At 40.3% G+C, this 18,957-nt stretch overlaps 4 protein-coding genes across 4 annotated transcripts in view; 1 reads left to right on the top strand and 3 right to left on the bottom strand.

Moving 5' to 3' along the window:
- The window catches only part of nprl2 (NPR2 like, GATOR1 complex subunit), a 4,433-nt gene extending 1,957 nt beyond the window's left edge, over positions 1 to 2,476 (bottom strand). Inside the window, exons 1-6 of the mRNA XM_031846484.1 lie at positions 1,951 to 2,476; positions 1,436 to 1,527; positions 1,129 to 1,297; positions 912 to 1,020; positions 633 to 769; positions 228 to 325 (exon numbers count right to left, since the gene is read on the bottom strand). Coding sequence (XP_031702344.1) covers positions 228 to 325; positions 633 to 769; positions 912 to 1,020; positions 1,129 to 1,297; positions 1,436 to 1,527; positions 1,951 to 2,031 — 686 coding nt within the window. The 5' untranslated portion in view covers positions 2,032 to 2,476. The remainder of the gene's footprint in view (positions 1 to 227; positions 326 to 632; positions 770 to 911; positions 1,021 to 1,128; positions 1,298 to 1,435; positions 1,528 to 1,950) is intronic.
- Positions 2,477 to 2,675: 199 nt separating this feature from the next.
- On the top strand, positions 2,676 to 9,068 carry hemk1 (HemK methyltransferase family member 1). The gene is made up of 11 exons (XM_031852206.1): positions 2,676 to 3,005; positions 4,171 to 4,344; positions 4,453 to 4,544; positions 4,634 to 4,727; positions 4,833 to 4,970; positions 7,071 to 7,135; positions 7,229 to 7,278; positions 7,368 to 7,473; positions 7,709 to 7,804; positions 8,071 to 8,181; positions 8,360 to 9,068. The coding sequence occupies exons 1-11, from the start codon at positions 2,943 to 2,945 to the stop codon at positions 8,421 to 8,423; spliced, it is 1,053 nt and encodes a 350-aa protein (XP_031708066.1). The 5' UTR covers positions 2,676 to 2,942; the 3' UTR covers positions 8,424 to 9,068.
- A 15-nt stretch (positions 9,069 to 9,083) lies between these two features.
- cisha (cytokine inducible SH2-containing protein a) lies at positions 9,084 to 11,758 on the bottom strand. Its single transcript, XM_031852220.1, has 3 exons — positions 11,022 to 11,758; positions 10,264 to 10,433; positions 9,084 to 10,032 (listed from the first exon to the last, which is right to left on the bottom strand). Exons 1-3 carry the CDS (start codon positions 11,039 to 11,041, stop codon positions 9,536 to 9,538), a joined length of 687 nt encoding a protein of 228 aa, XP_031708080.1. The 5' UTR covers positions 11,042 to 11,758; the 3' UTR covers positions 9,084 to 9,535.
- A 3,767-nt stretch (positions 11,759 to 15,525) lies between these two features.
- The window catches only part of twf2 (twinfilin actin binding protein 2), a 10,058-nt gene continuing 6,626 nt past the window's right edge, over positions 15,526 to 18,957 (bottom strand). Inside the window, exons 7-10 of the mRNA XM_031843831.1 lie at positions 18,720 to 18,845; positions 18,422 to 18,572; positions 16,886 to 17,007; positions 15,526 to 16,619 (exon numbers count right to left, since the gene is read on the bottom strand). Coding sequence (XP_031699691.1) covers positions 16,452 to 16,619; positions 16,886 to 17,007; positions 18,422 to 18,572; positions 18,720 to 18,845 — 567 coding nt within the window. The 3' untranslated portion in view covers positions 15,526 to 16,451. The remainder of the gene's footprint in view (positions 16,620 to 16,885; positions 17,008 to 18,421; positions 18,573 to 18,719; positions 18,846 to 18,957) is intronic.

The following is an 18,957-nucleotide window of genomic DNA, read 5'->3' as shown; positions in this document are numbered from 1 at the left end:
ACACACACACACACACACACACACACACACACACACACACCATAATTCAAATAGATTTGTTGCTGGCTGTCATCAGCACTGATAAATGAGACAGTGGTTTGTCATGACGTGTTGGTATGGACAAACCCTCGGGCTCACTGCACACAGAAAACAATGGATGAGGGTGTTTTGAAACGCATCAGCCGCCGCTGGTGTTTGTTGCCCTTTCTTCACTGAAATGTACTCACAGAAGATTCTGCACCGCGATGCGAACAAGATTCAGCTCTACATCTGCTTCAGCAGAGATCTTCTGGATGTGTCTAAATCCATCAATATAGGGCAGGATCTGCAGTAAGCATGAAGTGGAACATTATTGGATTGTACTAAACTCTATGACCTGAATTGCTCAATTAATATGATTTATATACACTACTTTGAACCAGCAATTACACATTTTTGTACAGATAAATGGCTCCTTCTCCTACACTAATGACTAATTTTCATGCATGAAATAATGAATGTGAAACAAGTGTTCAATTCACTTCACGTACTGCTGATAACAGGCCTTTAGTCACTAATATTTCTCCTCTTCTTAGAATTTTGGCACATCTTATCTTATCACAACGTGCCTTGATATGCGCCACAAGGCCTACCTGTTGAGTGGTGAGATCCCACTGAGATTTGATAAAATGGTCTTTGCACTGGGTGAAGACCGGCACATCATACTCCTGCACAATCGGGGGGTCCTTTCGCAGCTCGATCAGCTTTAGGTGGATGGTGTTGGACTCATCTTAAAAACAAACACAGAACAGAAAGGGAGAGAGACGAGAAAAATAAATACAATTGTTTCCACCAAAATGTTGTTTTCAGATGCCAAACCATGAACTTTAGTGCTCAATACTTTAGAGATAGATATACATAGTAAAACGTACCTATGGGTAAGGTGCAGGCTCCTGTGGCGTTAAGTTCTTCTAACAAGGTTGACATAATTGGTACAAGTTTCTGCTTGCTCTCCTCATTGGATATAAAGCCACTCTCCAGCTGCAACACGACAAGGCAAAAGGATTTAAGATCATCTCTGAGACGTCTATGCAAACAGCAGAGCAATCAAGTCACAAGTTACGGTTATGAAAACGCATCATTCACAACCTCCAGCGTTGTGAGGTACCCAGACAGCTTCTTGACGATGGGCTCAAGGGCACAGGTGTTGGTTTGGGCGTCACAAACAAGGCCGAGGTTGAACAGGAGGGCGTTTCTGCTGTACTTTTTATGCTCGATACACACAGGACATCCGATTAACTTTTTTCCCATGGCGGTGCTAAAAAAAAAAAAAAAAGATTAAAAAAAAGAGCAAGCGGGATAGTTTGATACTGTCAAGACCAACAGAGGCAAAAACACAGATCTCAAAGGCAAAAAACAGATACTTGTGGCAAGGAGAAAGAAGCATTATACATACACTGTTATCAATTTGTTTTGCAGTTCTGGCTTGGTGATGATGTAAACTTGAACTGTGTCAAATAGCTCTCGTGAAATGTATTCCTCTGGGACCTGTCATGAGAGGACATAGAGGACACCGTGTCACATAACGCATCCTATAAGATACAGGCTTTAAGAAGATGACGTGCTCTTCAATTCCACGGTCAACACCACAAGAATATGTAGAGGGACTGAATGCCTGCTAAGATCAATTATTCTCACTCTAATTCCACTAAACAAATAGTCAATAAACTTATGGCAACTACGGATACTATTTTGAAAAAGTGTTCCAAATACACACATCCGTATACTACACTTACAGTATATACTACACTACGTACTTTATGTTTCTGATATCAACTGATATGATTACTACAACTTTACTATCACATGGGTAATTAAGCCATGTTTGCTATAGTAATTAATAGTGCAGTTGTGGTCATTTTAATTACCTTTCCCCTTGTTTAAAGTATAGTATTTGCGCACTGAACTTACCTGATATGTTATCTTCGGACCCAGGGTGGGGTGAAACTCACTGAAGAATATACACTCTATTCGAGAGGTCATGCCCATCATAGACCTTGTTTTTCAGAGCAACCTCACCCCAAATAATGCACCAAATGTTCAGTTTAACACACTTTAACCGGTCTCAGTTTCAGATGACAGCCTCCTGTGTGTGCCTTCTGTTTAGCAGCTGAAGCTAGCTGCTAGCTTCCCGTTGTAACGTTGATAAACAAGTTAGTGGCCTCCTGTGAAATACATGTAGCACTTCTAACGTCTGGGCAACGTCCGCACTAATGTGCTATCACTGTACTTTGACAATATTGCTGTCAACCTAATAGCAAACTATCCAACAACTCTCCAATACTCGATTCATTTATGCACTCCAGTGAGGAACAACAACACTGATACATTCACGAGCTCCTCGTTATTTACGAAGACAGATAACGGAAGTCGTAAATACTACGTAGACAGTGGACAGTGGAGGTTTATACATTGACTAGCAGTTGCATACATTGCTTTGCTATCAGCTGTTCACATAATTTATATTATCTCAACGTATACAATCTATAAACGTCCCAGGTTAAGCGACTATCACCACTTTGCTCGGGTTTTCGGCAGCTACGGGCTAAAAAATATTATATATCCGATAGTTCTTAAAGGCAACAGTAGTCACCAGGGTCAGTGCTGCGCAGTGTGCGCAGCGTGTGCAGACTTGCGTCATGTCAACAGTTGAAGAGGTTTTGCTGCGCCATGTGTAGGAAATACTATCGGCAGTATCAACTAGCTTGCCATGGGCTACAGAAAATGTAGCTTAATGTCCACATAGGTCCATATAGGTGTAAATGGTACACATGACCGAGAAAGTGTACATATAGTTAGGACAACAGAATACCAAAAGGTTGCAGCGGGTAACGTTACCGCTGATGGCTACACTAACATGGAATAAATACTGATGAAAAAAGGTGTATTTATTTAGATTGGTCATGTGGAGGATATCTCTGAGTGCAGGCTACCGAAGCTTTGGGTGCAGGATTGTTGGACAAAAGGTAAAGGTTGATTTTTGTTGTTGTTTTCAGGGAGTCCTCTCGGTAATTACAAACGTGAAAGAGAAAGGTGTGAATTTATAATAAATGCTTACTATTATTACTTAATAACTGTTATTACTAAACTTTGAGTGTTAATAGGTACATTCTTTGTAGCAACTAGATAGCAGAACTTACAAACTAGTGCACATATAAGCAGAGTCATCATACTTTGTTCGTTTATTTATTGAGCCATATTTTGGTTGATAGCATTTACATTTGAATGGAGTGCGTGTGTGTGTGCGTGTGTGTGTGTGTGGCCTATTGCAATTTGTCTTACTGAATATGGGTCTGGCACAGTTTATAATTGGTTCTGAACCAAAGACAAGATTTGATTAAAACTTACAAATCTGGATAAAATATCACACTAACACACTTAGCAGTCAATGTCTGACTTTGTCACCAAAATAAAACTAAGTGAAGGAGGGGCTCATGTGTATATGAAATAAGAATGCCAGCCAGCTATTCATTGTTCCCCTTTTAATATTCAAAGGGACAAGATTCCATGTATATCCAAAATTACTGTAGAAATACAACTGACTCTTCAATATTGATTAATCCATACATTATATTTAATAAATCTATTACAAATGCCCACATCAAGTCAATGGAACTTAATGATACGTCTCAAAATGTATTATTTACTTCGACTAACAGTAAACCTAGAGGTATTGTAATGGGTCATAAACCCAAAAGTAGCAACCGTCAAAGATAAAAGTTTATATGAAAAAAAACATGAATGTGTGTGTGAATGGTCAATGGTCAATGCTGACAGGTATTCTGGTTTTAATGATAAGAAGCTCTGGGCAACAAATATTTTGTAGGCTCACTCGAACAAATTCATCTTAGTCATTTTACTGAAATCCATTTACCGGTAGTTCATGAGAGACACATAATTAGAAACACTACTGAAAATCATGCAGTCTTGTACTGGATTGCATTAGATTGTTAAAGTATATCTAATAATCTCACATCATTTATTTAATCTGTAATTGTTAAATTTGACTTCCTGGCATCACTTAAATGGTGATAGGGACACAACGGGGAAATCAACATGTTCCTGTTAAACCCCAGCTGGAATGCAGGATGTGTATTTATGGCTATTTAGAAACTCACTTTAATCTTTTAGGGACTTTGGGGCTCCCATGTGGTGCGTACATGCAGCACTCCAGCCATACCTGCAGGCCGGATCACAGCACTTCAGGCGGTGGATTTATGGAAGAATCACTTCGTGGAGAGAGGCGTGATGGAGCCTGAACACTCCAGCCTTTACATTATTGCTTACCTGCTCGGTGCTAAAACTGTGAGTGGACATTTTTTTTTAGCTCTTTCAACCATGTCTGATGTAATGTCTGAATTGAGACATTAACATTTGACAACATGCCTTCCATTTCTCACATGACGTATCCAGATAGAAAGTCTTGAGCAGAGGAAGTTATCAGAGTTTCTAAGCCCAGAAAAAACAGAGCAGATGTGGAAGCTCTGCTCTAGACGCCTATCCAGGTATAAAGTTTCTATCTACACCTCCATATAATTAAGTATTCAGATGTTTGTTTTCACTGAGAATATATAAATGTGTGTGTTTGATGCAGAATGCCTGTGCAGTATGTGATTGAGGAGTGGGACTTCAGAGATCTGACACTGAAGATGAGACCTCCCGTGTTCATACCAAGACCCGAAACCGAGGTTTGACAGGAGAACAACATGCCGCACATACGTACAACGTACAGTGAAACCCCATCGATCAATCCCACGTGACCAGAGCGGTGTTTTCTCTGTGTGTTGGTGCAGGAGTTAGTTGAACTCGTGCTCACTGATCTGAAGATGAAACCCGGGACTGGAGTTGGTGCAGACGCCCAGCATACATGCTTGGAAGTGGGATGTGGCTCTGGTGCCATTTCTCTTAGTCTGCTGAAGAGTCTGCCTCAGGTTAGTTTGTGTTATTGTAACAAATAGATTTTCTCTAGGAATGGCAGTGACATTGAATCAAGCTGAATAATCTTTTGCATGGATTGCCATGTAATCCGGTACATGCGTTCATGGTCCCCAGAGGAACATGCCTGCTGACATAGGATGTACCACATTTTGTATTTTGGTCCCCAGATGATCTATCCGATCTATCCGTTGTTATTCATGACTTTTCGTGTAGTGACACCATGAGGTTGACATTTGTTTTGAGTCACTTTGAGTGAAAACAACTATTCAATGGATTTCCATCAACTTTGGTACATTCCTGTTCCCCTCAGGATGAATCTGAATAACTTTGGTGATCCCCTGACATGTAATCTGGTGCCTGATACTTGCAAAACTAATGAGCCTCAGGTGTACTTTGTGTTTAGTTATAATTAGCAAATGTTAGCACACTAACAAACTAAACTAAGATTTAGTTTAGTTTAGTTTAAGAACATGTTAAATATGACACTTGCAATGCTGTTAGCATTGTCACTGTGAGCATTTTGCAATGCTGACATTAAAAGAGTACAATTTAACTTTGCACTCCTATAACATTATCAAGATGTCTTTGTTTATTCCATGCATTATTCTTCCTTGTTAAAACAATAGTGCCTACATTACCCACAATGCAACACAACCACTAGCGTTCCAGTTGGAGATTTGAGTGTGTTATGATTAGCCTCGAGGCTCAAGCAGAGGTGAGGAGCGGGTTTCAGAGGTCTGGTAAGCTGAGCTCACTTCTTTGTAACGCCACAGCCCCCAGATGTTTTTCTATTTTCAAATTGTTAGACTCTGTAGCCATGAAAGGCATAACACAAATGTTTCACATGATAGTACTTCTCCAGACCTGTAAACGGACTTTAATGTGTAAAATGTGGAGTTCCCCTTCAACATTTAGCATGGCTGAAGACTCTTTGTCTTGTTTTGTAAGTACTTAAATGATAAGTTAGTTAAGTGATGAGTAGGTTCAGAGAGAATCCATTTATTACTATTGTGATAAGTAAAGAACTAAACACTGTCTGGTATCAAAGTAGTTTGTTAGTTTCCTATCTTATAAGATAATACTTAACACTGAGGGTTTTAGGCTTTGTCAATTTTGACATTTTACAGACTAAATAATGTATTGCGTAATAGAATATTTTTATAGTATGATTTAAAAATCAGTAGGTTAATTGAAAAGGAAAACAGCTGTAGAATAGATACACATGGCTAAGAAAAGAGCTTTGCAGTAGAATACACTGTTGTCTTCCCCTCTGAAAGTGCAGTAGTTTCCTCTCACAGCTGAACCAAACAGCTTTCTACCATCCTGTCATAAGTTTAGCCAGGGGCGTCGTTAGGCCTGAAGCCCTGAAGTCGTTAGGCTGAAGCCCCCCTCAAATAGGCATTATTATAAGCATTATTATAGGCATTATTGGCTTTAAAAAAAAATATATATATATATATATATATTTTTATTTTTATTTTGGTGATGTCATTAAATTAAACTATTGTTTCTCACATGGACAAGTTATTTATAACTCTAACATGCTACATATGTGTGTGCGTTCTGGTTTGTATGTTTTCTCCCCCTTCAAATTACAATCCAATAGCCTATCATCATACTTAACGATATAAAGTTGACACTGTCAGGTCCATTCTCCATCCATTGTGTGCGGTCCCTTTAAGAATTAGGATTTGGGAGTGACGCGGATATTCTTTATTTGAGAAAAGTTCATATTTGTGTTGTCAAATTTCACTATGACCCTCAAATTCTGTCTCTTGTGTTATCATATACTGAATGCAAGCAAAACTACAAAGCAAAATCACACTCTTTCTGATTGAACCAATCTATGAACTGTCTGAAACAATGGATATCCACGGCCCCAAATGGGCCCCAAAAAAAATTGCCATTCCCCTTGGGGCTAAGCCCCCCCTTTCTTTGAATCCTGAGTTTAGCTGTGTCTGTTTATTGTTCTTGCTACACTGTTAACAGATTGTAAAACTGTCTTGTAGAGAAATAGATTATTTTCCCTGGGGAAGTTGTTTCCAAACGGTAAACATCACTTTTAATTGCCGTGTTTGTTTCTCTTTCACAAGCTTAAAGTTATTGCTCTGGATCAAAGCCAGGATGCGGTGGATTTAACAGGAGAGAATGCGTTAAGGTAAGTGTAACATAGCACACGTGAGCAAGTTGTAAATGTGCTTATTGATTTACTTTTATTGTGGTTAAAGATGAAGGATTTTTTTTTCTGTAGGTTGGGGCTTCAGGACAGATTACAGGTCCATCATTTAGACGTAATGAAAGGTAAGTGAAAGCAATGCTTTGCAGGTAGTCTGCAAAATGCACCTCAACAGATTGCTGGTAAAAAAAAGTTGTGTTTTGTGTTTTGGCAGATGCAGAAACTGTGTTAAGCCTTTGTCGCCATGTCTCAACTTTGGTCAGTAATCCCCCGTACCTGTTCTCAGAGGATATGACCACGTTGGAACCTGAAATATTTCGGTGACTAAAACACAATCAGCTTACTCATTCATTTAAAAAAAAAAAAATTTTAAGCGAAATTGTATGTGGTAAATTTGATGTCAGACCTTTTTGAAAATGCATTAAATATCCTAAATCAATTTTCATCCGTGCATTAGGTTTCCTTTAGGAATGTATTTTTTTTTTTTTTTTTTTTTAGAAATATGTGACATCAAATGGATGTATTTAAGCGATTTATGGATTTCTGTGGGCCCAGGTTTGAAGACCATGCTGCTTTAGATGGAGGTAAAGATGGCCTGAAAGTAATCAAACAGATTTTGACTCTGGCTCCTCAGATTCTATCAAATCATGGGTGAGAAACTCCACTGCCCAACACACACACACACACACACACACACACACACACACACACACACCTGGGTTTAATTCCCACTGGCTGCGTCTTGTCACAAGAATGAGAAAAATACACGTATCACGTTGCCTCCTTAATGGGTTTGGCTTTTTAAAAGACTTCCCGTGAAAACAGTTCCAGTGACACGCCACCGTTGCTTCAATTAATTCTGTCCTGTTCATAATACATTTTAATTCATTATGTGCTCTCTTTCTGGTGAATAACAGACGTGTTTACTTGGAGGTGGATCCCAGACACCCCCCGCTCATTCGCCGATGGGTGGAGGCGAATGTGGAAGAGATGCGTTATGTGGAGACACGGCACGACATCACCGGCAGGTCTGTCAAGAGAGCATCTCGGCCTTTATGTCTTCCACCATAGCGTCATTTAATCAGTTTGTCATCATTTAACCTACCTTTATGCCAAAGTGCTCCACATCACTGTTGACACAACGGCTTTGTGCTGGTTTTGCATTTCATGCCCAAATTCGGAGTGTGTTTGTTTTTTGTTTCTTAGGCCACGATTTTGCATCCTTCGGAAAGAGACGTCTAACACGGACCACAAGCTGGAGCTGGATTGAGAAACTGAGATCCTATTACGCTGGCTTTAGCCCAGGTCACCACAGCCTCAGCTCCCCCGCCCCCACTGAGCCGCCGAGCACGCACTCGCACCGATGTCATTACTCAAAATGCACCATTTGCAGAGGCTCAAATCGTTTTCATGTCACTGCTGCACTTTTAATCTGCAACATTTGTGACCACATCCTGTGCCACAATAAAAACTGTGTGCGAGGTGGCACAGAAGCAGGCTGAAAGCTGAAGGTAATTACCGAGGCTTTTCTTAGAACCCTCTCTCTCAGAATCTCACCCTCCTCCCAGGAAGCATTCAGCAGTTCTGTGAATCCACTGATGAACGGTCCTCCCCTTCGCTCGTCCACTCGCTGAGTCAGATGCAGGCTGCACGCATTGTTGAGCAAAAACACACACCCACACCCACACACACACACACACACACAATGTGGCCTTTACTTCCTCACACAATCCGCATCTCTTGCACACTTAAAGCTCAAAGTCTTTGTGTTTCAAAGGTGATTTGAAGCAGAAAATATTTCGTAACAAGTGTCACAAGAGCAAGTCATCATGTGCCGGTAAATAAAGACGATGATGATGAATAGTACTTCTGTTTATCCTGTGAGTAATACTTCCAGTTGAAAAGAGAAAATCATTTTAAATACAGCACGTTTGACTCCAATCAGTTATTTTAATAGAAAAATCTACACATGTGAAAGGTAGAAAAAATGTTTTACTGAGAAAAATAAAATGGCATAAAAGATGTCTCAATGGAATTAGTGTACTTCTGAGGAACAGTATGTACTTCCAAAACTGATTATGGTAATACAGGTATGGACAATTTCCACATCCATCATGAAATAAAGGATTACAGTACTGAGGCTTGCTCACATGTCGTCTTCTTTTCTGGTACTTAGTCACTCGGTCCTCGACAAATCAAGTCTGAAACCAGCCGCGTCAGTATTAACTGAACTTGTGCACATTTCTTCAGCAAAGACTTGACCTGTGTCTAGAATTTACGGGACTGGCCTCCAACTGCTTGCGCAGCAGTCTTTGTAGGACAGGACCTGTTTGACAGTTTTTTTTTTTCCTTTATGTCGTAATAATAGACTTGAGAGACCGTTTATACCTTGAAGGGATAGTCCTGTATGTAGCTCAGCAGAGGCCTCGGGAGTGGTAGCTGGTCGGGGCAGTCCGAGTTCCTGTTAATAACGAGGCGTGTGAGGTGCTGTAAAGAGGGCAGACCCTGGGGCTTGAACACAGCCCGCTTCAGTTTTAACACCACAGATGTCTCCTGAATTGTCTGCTGAGAGGGTTTTGAAGGCGTGTCCTCAAACACCTTCCCCTCCTCTGCTTTCCTCTCTGGTCCCATGTAGTGCTGCACCAGGCTGGGCACGTTGGGGAAGGACGACAGGCTGGGCCGGGCTGGGGAGCAGGAGTCGAGCAAAAACTGGGCGCAGCTGTACTGGATCCGTATACTGGTGGGACCACGCACAGTCCTGACCGAGAGGGTCAGCATGTACAGAGGGTGGCTGCTGTCTCGCACCAGGAACGCTCCTTCAGATGCCTCTTGAAGTGCAGCGTGGGCCTGAGCTGCAGTTACAGCTCCCCAGTACCATCCTACACACACAGATTCCTAAATGTTAGTCACTCTGAACAGTTTGTTCTTTTCACTTGTCCTGTACAGCTCTTTATTTTACAGTTAACAGTCCACCATTAAGCCATTTAACCAAATCTCTTTACAGCAGAAGATAAAATGTGCCAAACAGTCCCTGGAACAGTTTGTGAATTTTCAAGAATTGTATTCGTGGATGTAAATGTAAAACAATTATTTATTTTTTTTTACTGTACCTGAATTTTCTAGATAGCAGAAGTTGCTTGCGATTGCCCGCAGGTCCTTTGTGGGGTCCCATAGTGCAGGGGTGCTGTGAATGTGAAGGCATGGGGTGGAAGGTACAGTTTCTGCCCGCATACCCCGTGGGGTTTCAGTGGACGGATCATCGGACAGACAAGCTCTCGGACTGAAAATCAAATGGAAAATATGGTTTTAAAAACATGTTACAGCAGGTTTTCCTCGTCCATATTAATGCAAGATCCACATCATAGCAGTTCAGTGTTTATTGCTAAATTAGGAGAAGAGGAAGACATTCACTTCACTATCCACTTTAAAATTGAGAACCACACAAAGTGGATATTTGGTCTTATTTACAATTTTATAATCACATTTTTATTTTATACAGATTTTGTGTCATATTTTGTGTTACTTGTGTTTTGTCTTTTACTGATGGCAAAGACACTTTAAATGAACAATTTGACCACAGTCAGGCTTAAATGAAGATTAAATACAAAAAGTACACAATAATTACTTTTATTAGTATGAAGAAGTTTCTGATTGATTTTTTTCATCAGTGAAAAAGACCTTTGTCTTTAGATTTGTTAGACTCGATTTAGAGACCTCACCCTGAGAAAAACATGTATAATCAAGAATCTAATTGAAAGACTTTAACGATAAATTAACACTAATTAAGATTGCATTACTTTAACAGATACAATGGTTTTGTGATACGTAATGAAAGAGAACACGCAGAAACAAAGAAAAGTCAACTCACCCTGGTACACAAAGAATCATACTATTTCTTGAATCCTGTGGGCTACGATCCGGTCAGTATTTCTCCTTCAAAAATTAAGCAAAACATATAGAGACTGGGCTCTAAAGAAATAAAAAACAATTTAGCGAGAAAATGAGCGTTACCATCGGTGAGATACGAGTGGGACAATAAAAGAGCACCGTGTATCCGGTACGGGTTTGTTCCTGTAGTTTATATAAAAACACCGGATACAAAAAAACCACTTGGATAGAAAACGTTCAGTTAAAAAATGAAAACAATGAATTTCATCATAAACATTAAAAAAATCTCCGTAGCAGCGGGTTGGAGTGTGTTGTCACCAGAATGGGATCGAAGTGCGTGGAGGGCAGAGTGTAAAAGCTCGGCTTTTAAAAATTGCCGTTTCCTAGAAGTCTATTCTGAGAACAGCACCGGCGGCTCTGACGTCACACCGGCCGCACCAACTCCCATTCCGCACCGGCCACCGCCGGTTGTCTCGCTCATGTGAAGGACGGCGACTGCTTTCTGCGTGTTTGCTGATTAAACGGATTTTGCTTTTTTTTTTTACGCTCAATTCCCAGGATCAAGCCGCGCGGAGCACCGTCATGTTTTGTCTGCTCGTTTTTTGTTTTTTGTTTTTTTCTGGAGACCCGTCTCTCCCGCAGGCTCCTGCCTTCGCTGAACCGGCGCTCGCTCCCAGGAATCGCGCGGCAGCTTCTCCCTATCTGCTTTCCAGGAATAATTGCAGGGCTTGACTCCGCCCCGCCGGGCGGCCCCGACAGAGCCTTCTTTCTGGGAATTCACCGCCTCAACATTAAAGACAATAGGAATGCACACAGGCTGTTTCCAGTAATATAGATTTCCCTCGACCTTGGTGGAAAACACGGCGAGAGGTTTTCTCGGAGGTTTGTCAGAGATAATTACGCTCGAGAAAACAAGTTGTTATTGTGACAATAAACTAGAAAACGGGTTAACTCTATTGTTAAGCCACAGAAAATGTCATGTTGCTGTCGATTTGTTCTTCACGATTTATTAACGTTAGTATTGTCTGAGGTTCAGAGTGCAAAATCGTATTTATGTTCTAATCTCTCCTGACGTATAGGGAATCTATCTAGGGAATATATATATATCTTATCTTTTCTTTAAATTGCAGGCAAAATAAAGGCTGCTGAGCATAATACTGAGACTTGATTTACACCATATTGTTTTTCCAGTTTTTAAAATACAACTGTAGTCTGAGCCACCTCACAAACACACGCAAGTATAAACCAAGGCTGCAAACCAACGAAGGCAGATACACACACGTGATTGGATTCAAAGAAACTATTCTGTATCGTAATCACAGCCATATGGGAACCTACTGATCCAGAATAGCCAAAACATTTTCCAAGAAATCCTAGAATGTGGCTTTTTTTCCTCGGAAGTCATGAGGACTTTTATTTATCTCTGCCGGATGCAGTTGAACAAATATGTTTTGTGAGCCCCACACCTTTATATAAACGAGGTTATCTCTTTTGCTAAACCTGAGCAACTTGCAGCATGCACAGTCAGTTTACAACAATCACATGTAGCACATTGCAACAGGAACTGACAGACAGGGGAGAAACCATATTTAAAGAAATGAATTCCTCATAAAAGATTCTTTGAATGTGGTGTTTGAATGCATGATGTAGTGTCAACATTTCCAACTGAATGTTGTCTAGACGTGGATAATGAATTATGAAAATGTAGTTTTGCCAAGAGAGAAGGGACGGTTTCCTGCAAAGTGTTACACATACAATAGATTTGTGCACTAGTAAAAGACATAATTTAAAAAAAAAAAATATATATATATGTATATAAAGATTTACAATAAAATATGATAAACAAACAAACAAATGAATAGTATACGTTAAGACAAGTACGTTAGTGACAAGTGTGTATTTAAAGAGTAGAGTAGTGCAAGGATGTGTAACTGTAACTTATTGTCCTGAGGGTGTAAGAGTCCGAGGTAGTGGGGGTCCCGGGCTGCGTGAGCCCATCTGCAGATGGTGTGACAGTTTGGTTACTGAAGAACATTTTATGAGGAAGGCAGGGAAATTACCAAGAACTTGAAGATGAAAAGGAGCATAGCCTACTTTATGAACCGTATAGCTCCATGTCCCCACTGAGGTCATATCAGTATAATTATACATTTGTAAGATCCTTGTGTTTACAGCAAATCGATGTGAAAGAAGGCCAAAAACATCCGAGAAAAGAAGATTCTGCACACACTAATCCAAACCCATGGTCAATTGTATCCGTGGATAATCCAAAGTATTTGGACTAAGGCTGTATCTAATGATTATTTTCATTACAATTTCATTTTCTTTAGTAATCGATTACTCGGCAGAAGAAAACGGCCGTCACAAGTTCCCAGAGCCCAGAGTGTCTTATTTTGTCCGATCAAGCAGTACATATTCACATCTGTTAAATAGGAACCAGTGAACATTTTTGCCGGTTTTGCCCTAAAAATGACTTAAATGATCAAATGATCATCATAGTAATGCTAATTTATTATTTGTTGATGAGCTAGTTGACTAATTGAGAAATCCTTTCAGCTCTTGTTTAGACTTTTGGGAACTACTCTGAACTGCATTTCCCACTTGCATGAAAAAGCTTTGTGTGCTGAGCTTAATGTCATTATGAGATTTGCTTGATGTCAATGAGAACATGTTTGGCTTTATTACAAAATTAAATTGGTGTGCAAAACAAACTCCATTCTGAGATTTGTATTTTTAACTGTGTTACACTACTGAGAACTACACAAAGGCAGTCATGACATTGATTGTTTTTTATTATAACAGCTTTTATCTGATGATTAGTGTCCACAATTCCTTAAATAAGCCCCATGGGCTTTATGATGTTTATCCAAAGGTTTGTTGCTGGTCTTGCCTTTTACTGTTGTGAGTTTTACAGTAAATATTAGTGATTTTGCTTTTTTCCATCTTGATTACAAAGTCACTGCTTTCTCTGCAAGCCAGACAAGGTCTCTGGAAAAAGTGTGGAGTAGACGGCATTTATTTGGTTCGTGTCCTCTGTGTTCAGGTACAGCAACATGTACATATTGTGTATCAATGCAGAAGTAGTATAACAACTAGATCTTCTCCTAACATGCACCTATAACCAGTGGACATCTCTTGTAACTAAAAACACACATTCTCAAGTGGCAGAATGTATAGCCTACAGATAAGCTATATTATTATTTTTCCTATAACAAGTTATTATTGTAATTTTTTTGCAAAATCTAGTAATTCCCCACCAGATTGGTAGTTTTGTTTCCATTATTAACATAGTCGAGCCATTGTTCGTATATTACAGTAAAATACCTTCACGTTTTTTTTGTAACAGAAAACACTTAAACTTCAAAGTATACATTTTTGAATATTATTAATTAATAACAATTTTCAGCTGTGGCGAACCTGTTCATTTCCATTATACGCTGGATTGCAGCACAATGCCTCTCAACCCCCCCACACACAAACTCCCACCCACATACTGATCCTGTACTTGTTTTCCTTTTGTGAAAACACTACATACCAAGAATTGGTAAGTGGATTGATGTGTGGGGACAATGCATCACTGTTGGACTCTTTCAACTTGGATGAAAGAAAATGGGTGTTTTCCAGAGGATTCTGAGTAAAGCTTCAATTGCCTGAAACTAGCAACATAAATTAGCTTTGTTGATGAGTAGCACTTTGTTCAAAGGGAACAAGAGTAAGGCTCTCCTCCACCAAAGAAAGTCTTTGTCAACCTAAACAATTTCAACAAGTAGTTAGTTGATTTAATTTGCAGATCAATGCGGTGTTGCATAACGCATGATGTTGAAAATGTGACCGACCTTTTCCATACTAGGTGAGTTGGTCTGCTGTTTTGGTCTAGACTGAAATATCTAGTAGTTAGTACAGAAATTAACTGTCCCCAGAGCATAAATATGGCTTTGGTGATCCCGGACTTTTCATACAGCACCACCATCAGGTCAACATTTTACTTCATTCAGAACTTTGTTTATGACCAAATCCCTGCAAAATAGATTTCATCCCCATCATGCTGTACTGCTGCCTGTTGCACTTTGTGTTTAATGATAATTAACAAATGTTAGCTAAACTAAGAGTGTTAACACAGTGAATATTAACCCTGCTAAACATCACCATAGCATTGTCATTGTCTCACGGATCTGCAACCCTGGCTGTGGACTATTAGTTTTGGTTCAGTAATGACTGAGCACTACCATTCCCAATTTTTTTATTGGGACGATGAATGCAACTAATCAGTTTAAGATTTTTTTTGTCAACCCAGACTTATGGCCAATTAGTTGAGAAAGGGACGAAGAGAGAGCGGTCCTGTGTGTGCACATAGTTAGTATCAGTCTAAGAAAGCGACCTTGTTCCTAGCAGGCTTTGCAGAGGCATGTGGAAGAAGTTTAAAATATGTACACACACACTGATCCAACAGCTGAGCTGACCTCCAAAGCAAAAAAAAAAAAAGTGGTTCTGCAGAGAGCTGTTACCAGTTATGGGAAGTGAACTAAGAGTCTTGATTTGTTGTTTGTTGATTGCACGTGTACTTGCTCTGTAGCCTGATGCTACAGTTGCCAGAACTCCTGCTGAATTGATTTCCATGCAGTTAAATCAACACAGTGCAGTCTTTCAAACACTGCAACCTCACTGCCGTGACAAGAGGCGGTTGTCGTGTGGATGCCTGAATGTATGTTGGTCTAGTTTAAAACCACAATTTAATTATTACCCCATGTTTATCTCAACATAACAGGCCAACAACACTAAATAAGTTCCCCCTAACCATGTAGCACATTTACAGACATGTAACATGAAGTATTTCCATGCATTAAACATTGCATGCTTGATAAAAACACACAAATCTCGACCAAGAACGTCTAATACCACAGTGTAAACAGAATTTATTTGGAATTTCCTTTCATATTGCCTTACAAACACAAAACTTGTATTGAAGGCCAGACATGAGGACTGAAACGTCTGACTAAGCATGTACAATTCATTACACATCTATTATATTGTAAACTGCAGACCTATTTTTTTATAAGTATGGAAGAAACAAATTAGCTTCACAATAACAACGCCATCTGCCAGTCCTCCAGCCCGACTCTTTTTTGTTTTTTAATTGAGGAAGTTATCAATAAAATGTTGTATGTATATATATATATATATAAATGTTTGTATGTAAGACTTGATTTGTCTGTGGGAGAGTCAGATAATTTATCAGCATATTTTCCATCAAAAACACATTAGTTATACAGCACAAGGGTTTCAGTACACAAACAACAGAAGACACCCGTCACTGTGCTCGTTGCTCTGTGCCTGACGAGGTGTTAGTGGGTCTGGGGAAATAGGGAGGGCTGGAACTGCAGACTCGACTCTGGGAGCGATGTGTCCCCCTCTAGCTGTCCTGTAGGGTCGCTCCTGTCCCTTTAATGAGGCGCTTATGTCCCCTTTTTCCTGCTGGGCCGCGGGGCTTAGCGAAGGCCTGTTTGTGAGCATGCTGCTTGGGATGGACCTCGTCATACAGAAACTCATCTGTCAGTTCATCTCCGTTATCAATCTCCAACTGCACATAGATGTAAAAAATATAGGTGAATGAAACGTAGTGCTTGGATTTTGGGCTGAACATAAACAACATATATTAGTCAGCTTGAGGTTGTGCATACAACCTGGATATTAGAAATGCTGAGTCAAATTTAAATATATTGAGTCAAATAACACAGAAATCCGCCTCTAAAATAAAAATAAACAGCGAATGTGACTTCAGTGTTCTCACTGGCAGCTACAATCCTTTATCAAACTGTGTTGTGTTATTTCCTAGCCTTCCATTACCTTTTTAGCAATTTCCAAATAGTAATCTTTCTCCACATCCTCCAGTAGTCGACTCTTGCAGCTGGAATACAACATCCGCTCCTTAATGCTACAGCTGTATCCAGGCATGGAGTATATGAACACTGCAGACAGGGGAGGAGAAGAAGACGATTCAGCATTATAAGTAAATATTTTATGTTTATGTAGTGGTTTAAAATCTGGGGACAAAACCCCCCAAAGAGGCCCAAAGACTGATCTGGAGGGTGTCTAGATGATTAAATGAGTTTAAAAAAAAAAGGGAAAACATACATTTCTGTCACATTAAAAAGTGTTTTTTCTTCTAAATTTAGCTTTTTTTTCTTGTGACATATTGGATACTTTCACCTCTTCGTGGTAAATGGACTTGTACTTGTATTGCGCTTGTCTTCCGAGCACTCAAAGTGCTTTAACACTACATGTCATAGTTCGCTCATTTACGTCCAACTGATGGCAAGGGCTACATGCAAGGTAGCATGCCCATCAGAACTATCTAATCATTCATACATGGCGGGAGCAGTTTGGGGTTAAGTATCTGGCCCAAGGACACATCGAGATGGATCAAATCGACGATCCTCCGATTGAAGGACGACCCTGCACTACCACTGAGCCACAGTCGCTTTCAGGCCTTTACAAATTCTTCAAATGAAACAATTACAAAAGTAAAATCAGTGTTTGGTTGGACTGAAAACCCTGTTGACAAGTGGCACAAACTGGCTCGGGGAATGTGACAAACAGGGAGTCCACGCAGGGTTGAACTTAAAATGAAACTCAACTTATTAAAGTATGTTTAACTCAAATGAACAATGGAGTGTGTAGATCAGCAATGTCAGCAAATGAAAGCAGTGCATGGATGTGTGTCACATGTGCTGTTGCGTGCTGGAGGTGGTGCAGGGTGGACATCAGCTGTAGGAGGAGAAGGAGAGACAGTGAGCACATGGACCAGGGCTGCGGTCAGAAGTCCTTTTTGCTTAGGAAGGTTCCTAACTGAGTGAAATGACCCGGAAGTATCTAAGTGGCCGCCATGATAAGAGCTGTTCTAATTCTCTAAATGCTCAGGAAAGGGGCTTCAATGCGTCCTTTATTAGCTCCTTTAGCAAAGGAAACACTGGAACTGCCTTTACCAAAGGAAAGTAGATAATTCCGCCCCACAATTCCTTGCGGCGGAAACATTTAAGGTGACTCACCATTCGGCCGTCCATGAAAACAAACGATATGCCTATCTTGAACAGGTTTAACAATTATACTCATACAGTCATAAACTAATGGGATTTATGTTGATGAATATGAATAGACAGTCATTTCATTTAATATGTGTTTATTTACTTTGAAAAGTAGTAATGTTTCGTTTTAAGGGGTCACAATAGAAACCACCAATGTAGATGATTTGGCATGCACTATTGCTCTCTTTCTCTCAGCATCTGCATTGCAGCTGCAAATATGTGTGATGCGTGCCTGTGCACATCTTGTACAGATGAGAAACGCAGACGACTATCAAAGTACAAGGAATTGGGGACATACCGACAGATTCCAGGTAGTCTCCTTCATGCGAGTGCTTGTAAAGGAAGAAGTGGTATCTAGGAGTGTCTGTGGGAACTCTGCGGGGCAAATCACGAGTGTCTGTCGGGTTGGAGTGGACCAGCTCGATGGTCTCCTTCTCTACATCCAACCTCTGAAACACAGTAATAATGCACAGAATACAGGATGCTTTTCTCTCAAAGTAAAACATCAGCAGCTTAATATATCAACACGGATTGTAACAACGTCTCTAACATTTTTGGGAGAAAGCCCAGTCTTATATCAAACTCCTTCGGCTCACCAGTTGTATGTAGTTGATGCGTTTCTGGGCAAGTTGCTGCAGGGCTCTTTTGGCTGTTTCCTGCAGTGGGAAAGCGAGGCTCTGAAGTGTCTGGTGCTTACTCTCCACGCTGATCTCTGTCGTCACCTGCAGGGGGCAGCAGGCGCAAGCGCAAGCGCAAGCGCGCACGCACGCACACACACACACACACGCACACACACACACACACACACACACACACACACACACACACACACAC

Source organism: Anarrhichthys ocellatus, unplaced genomic scaffold, assembly GCF_004355925.1.
Source record: "Anarrhichthys ocellatus isolate YVR2014 unplaced genomic scaffold, GSC_Weel_1.0 scaffold1, whole genome shotgun sequence".
NCBI classification, from domain to species: domain Eukaryota; kingdom Metazoa; phylum Chordata; class Actinopteri; order Perciformes; family Anarhichadidae; genus Anarrhichthys; species Anarrhichthys ocellatus.
This window is presented reverse-complemented; position numbering and strand designations above follow the sequence as displayed.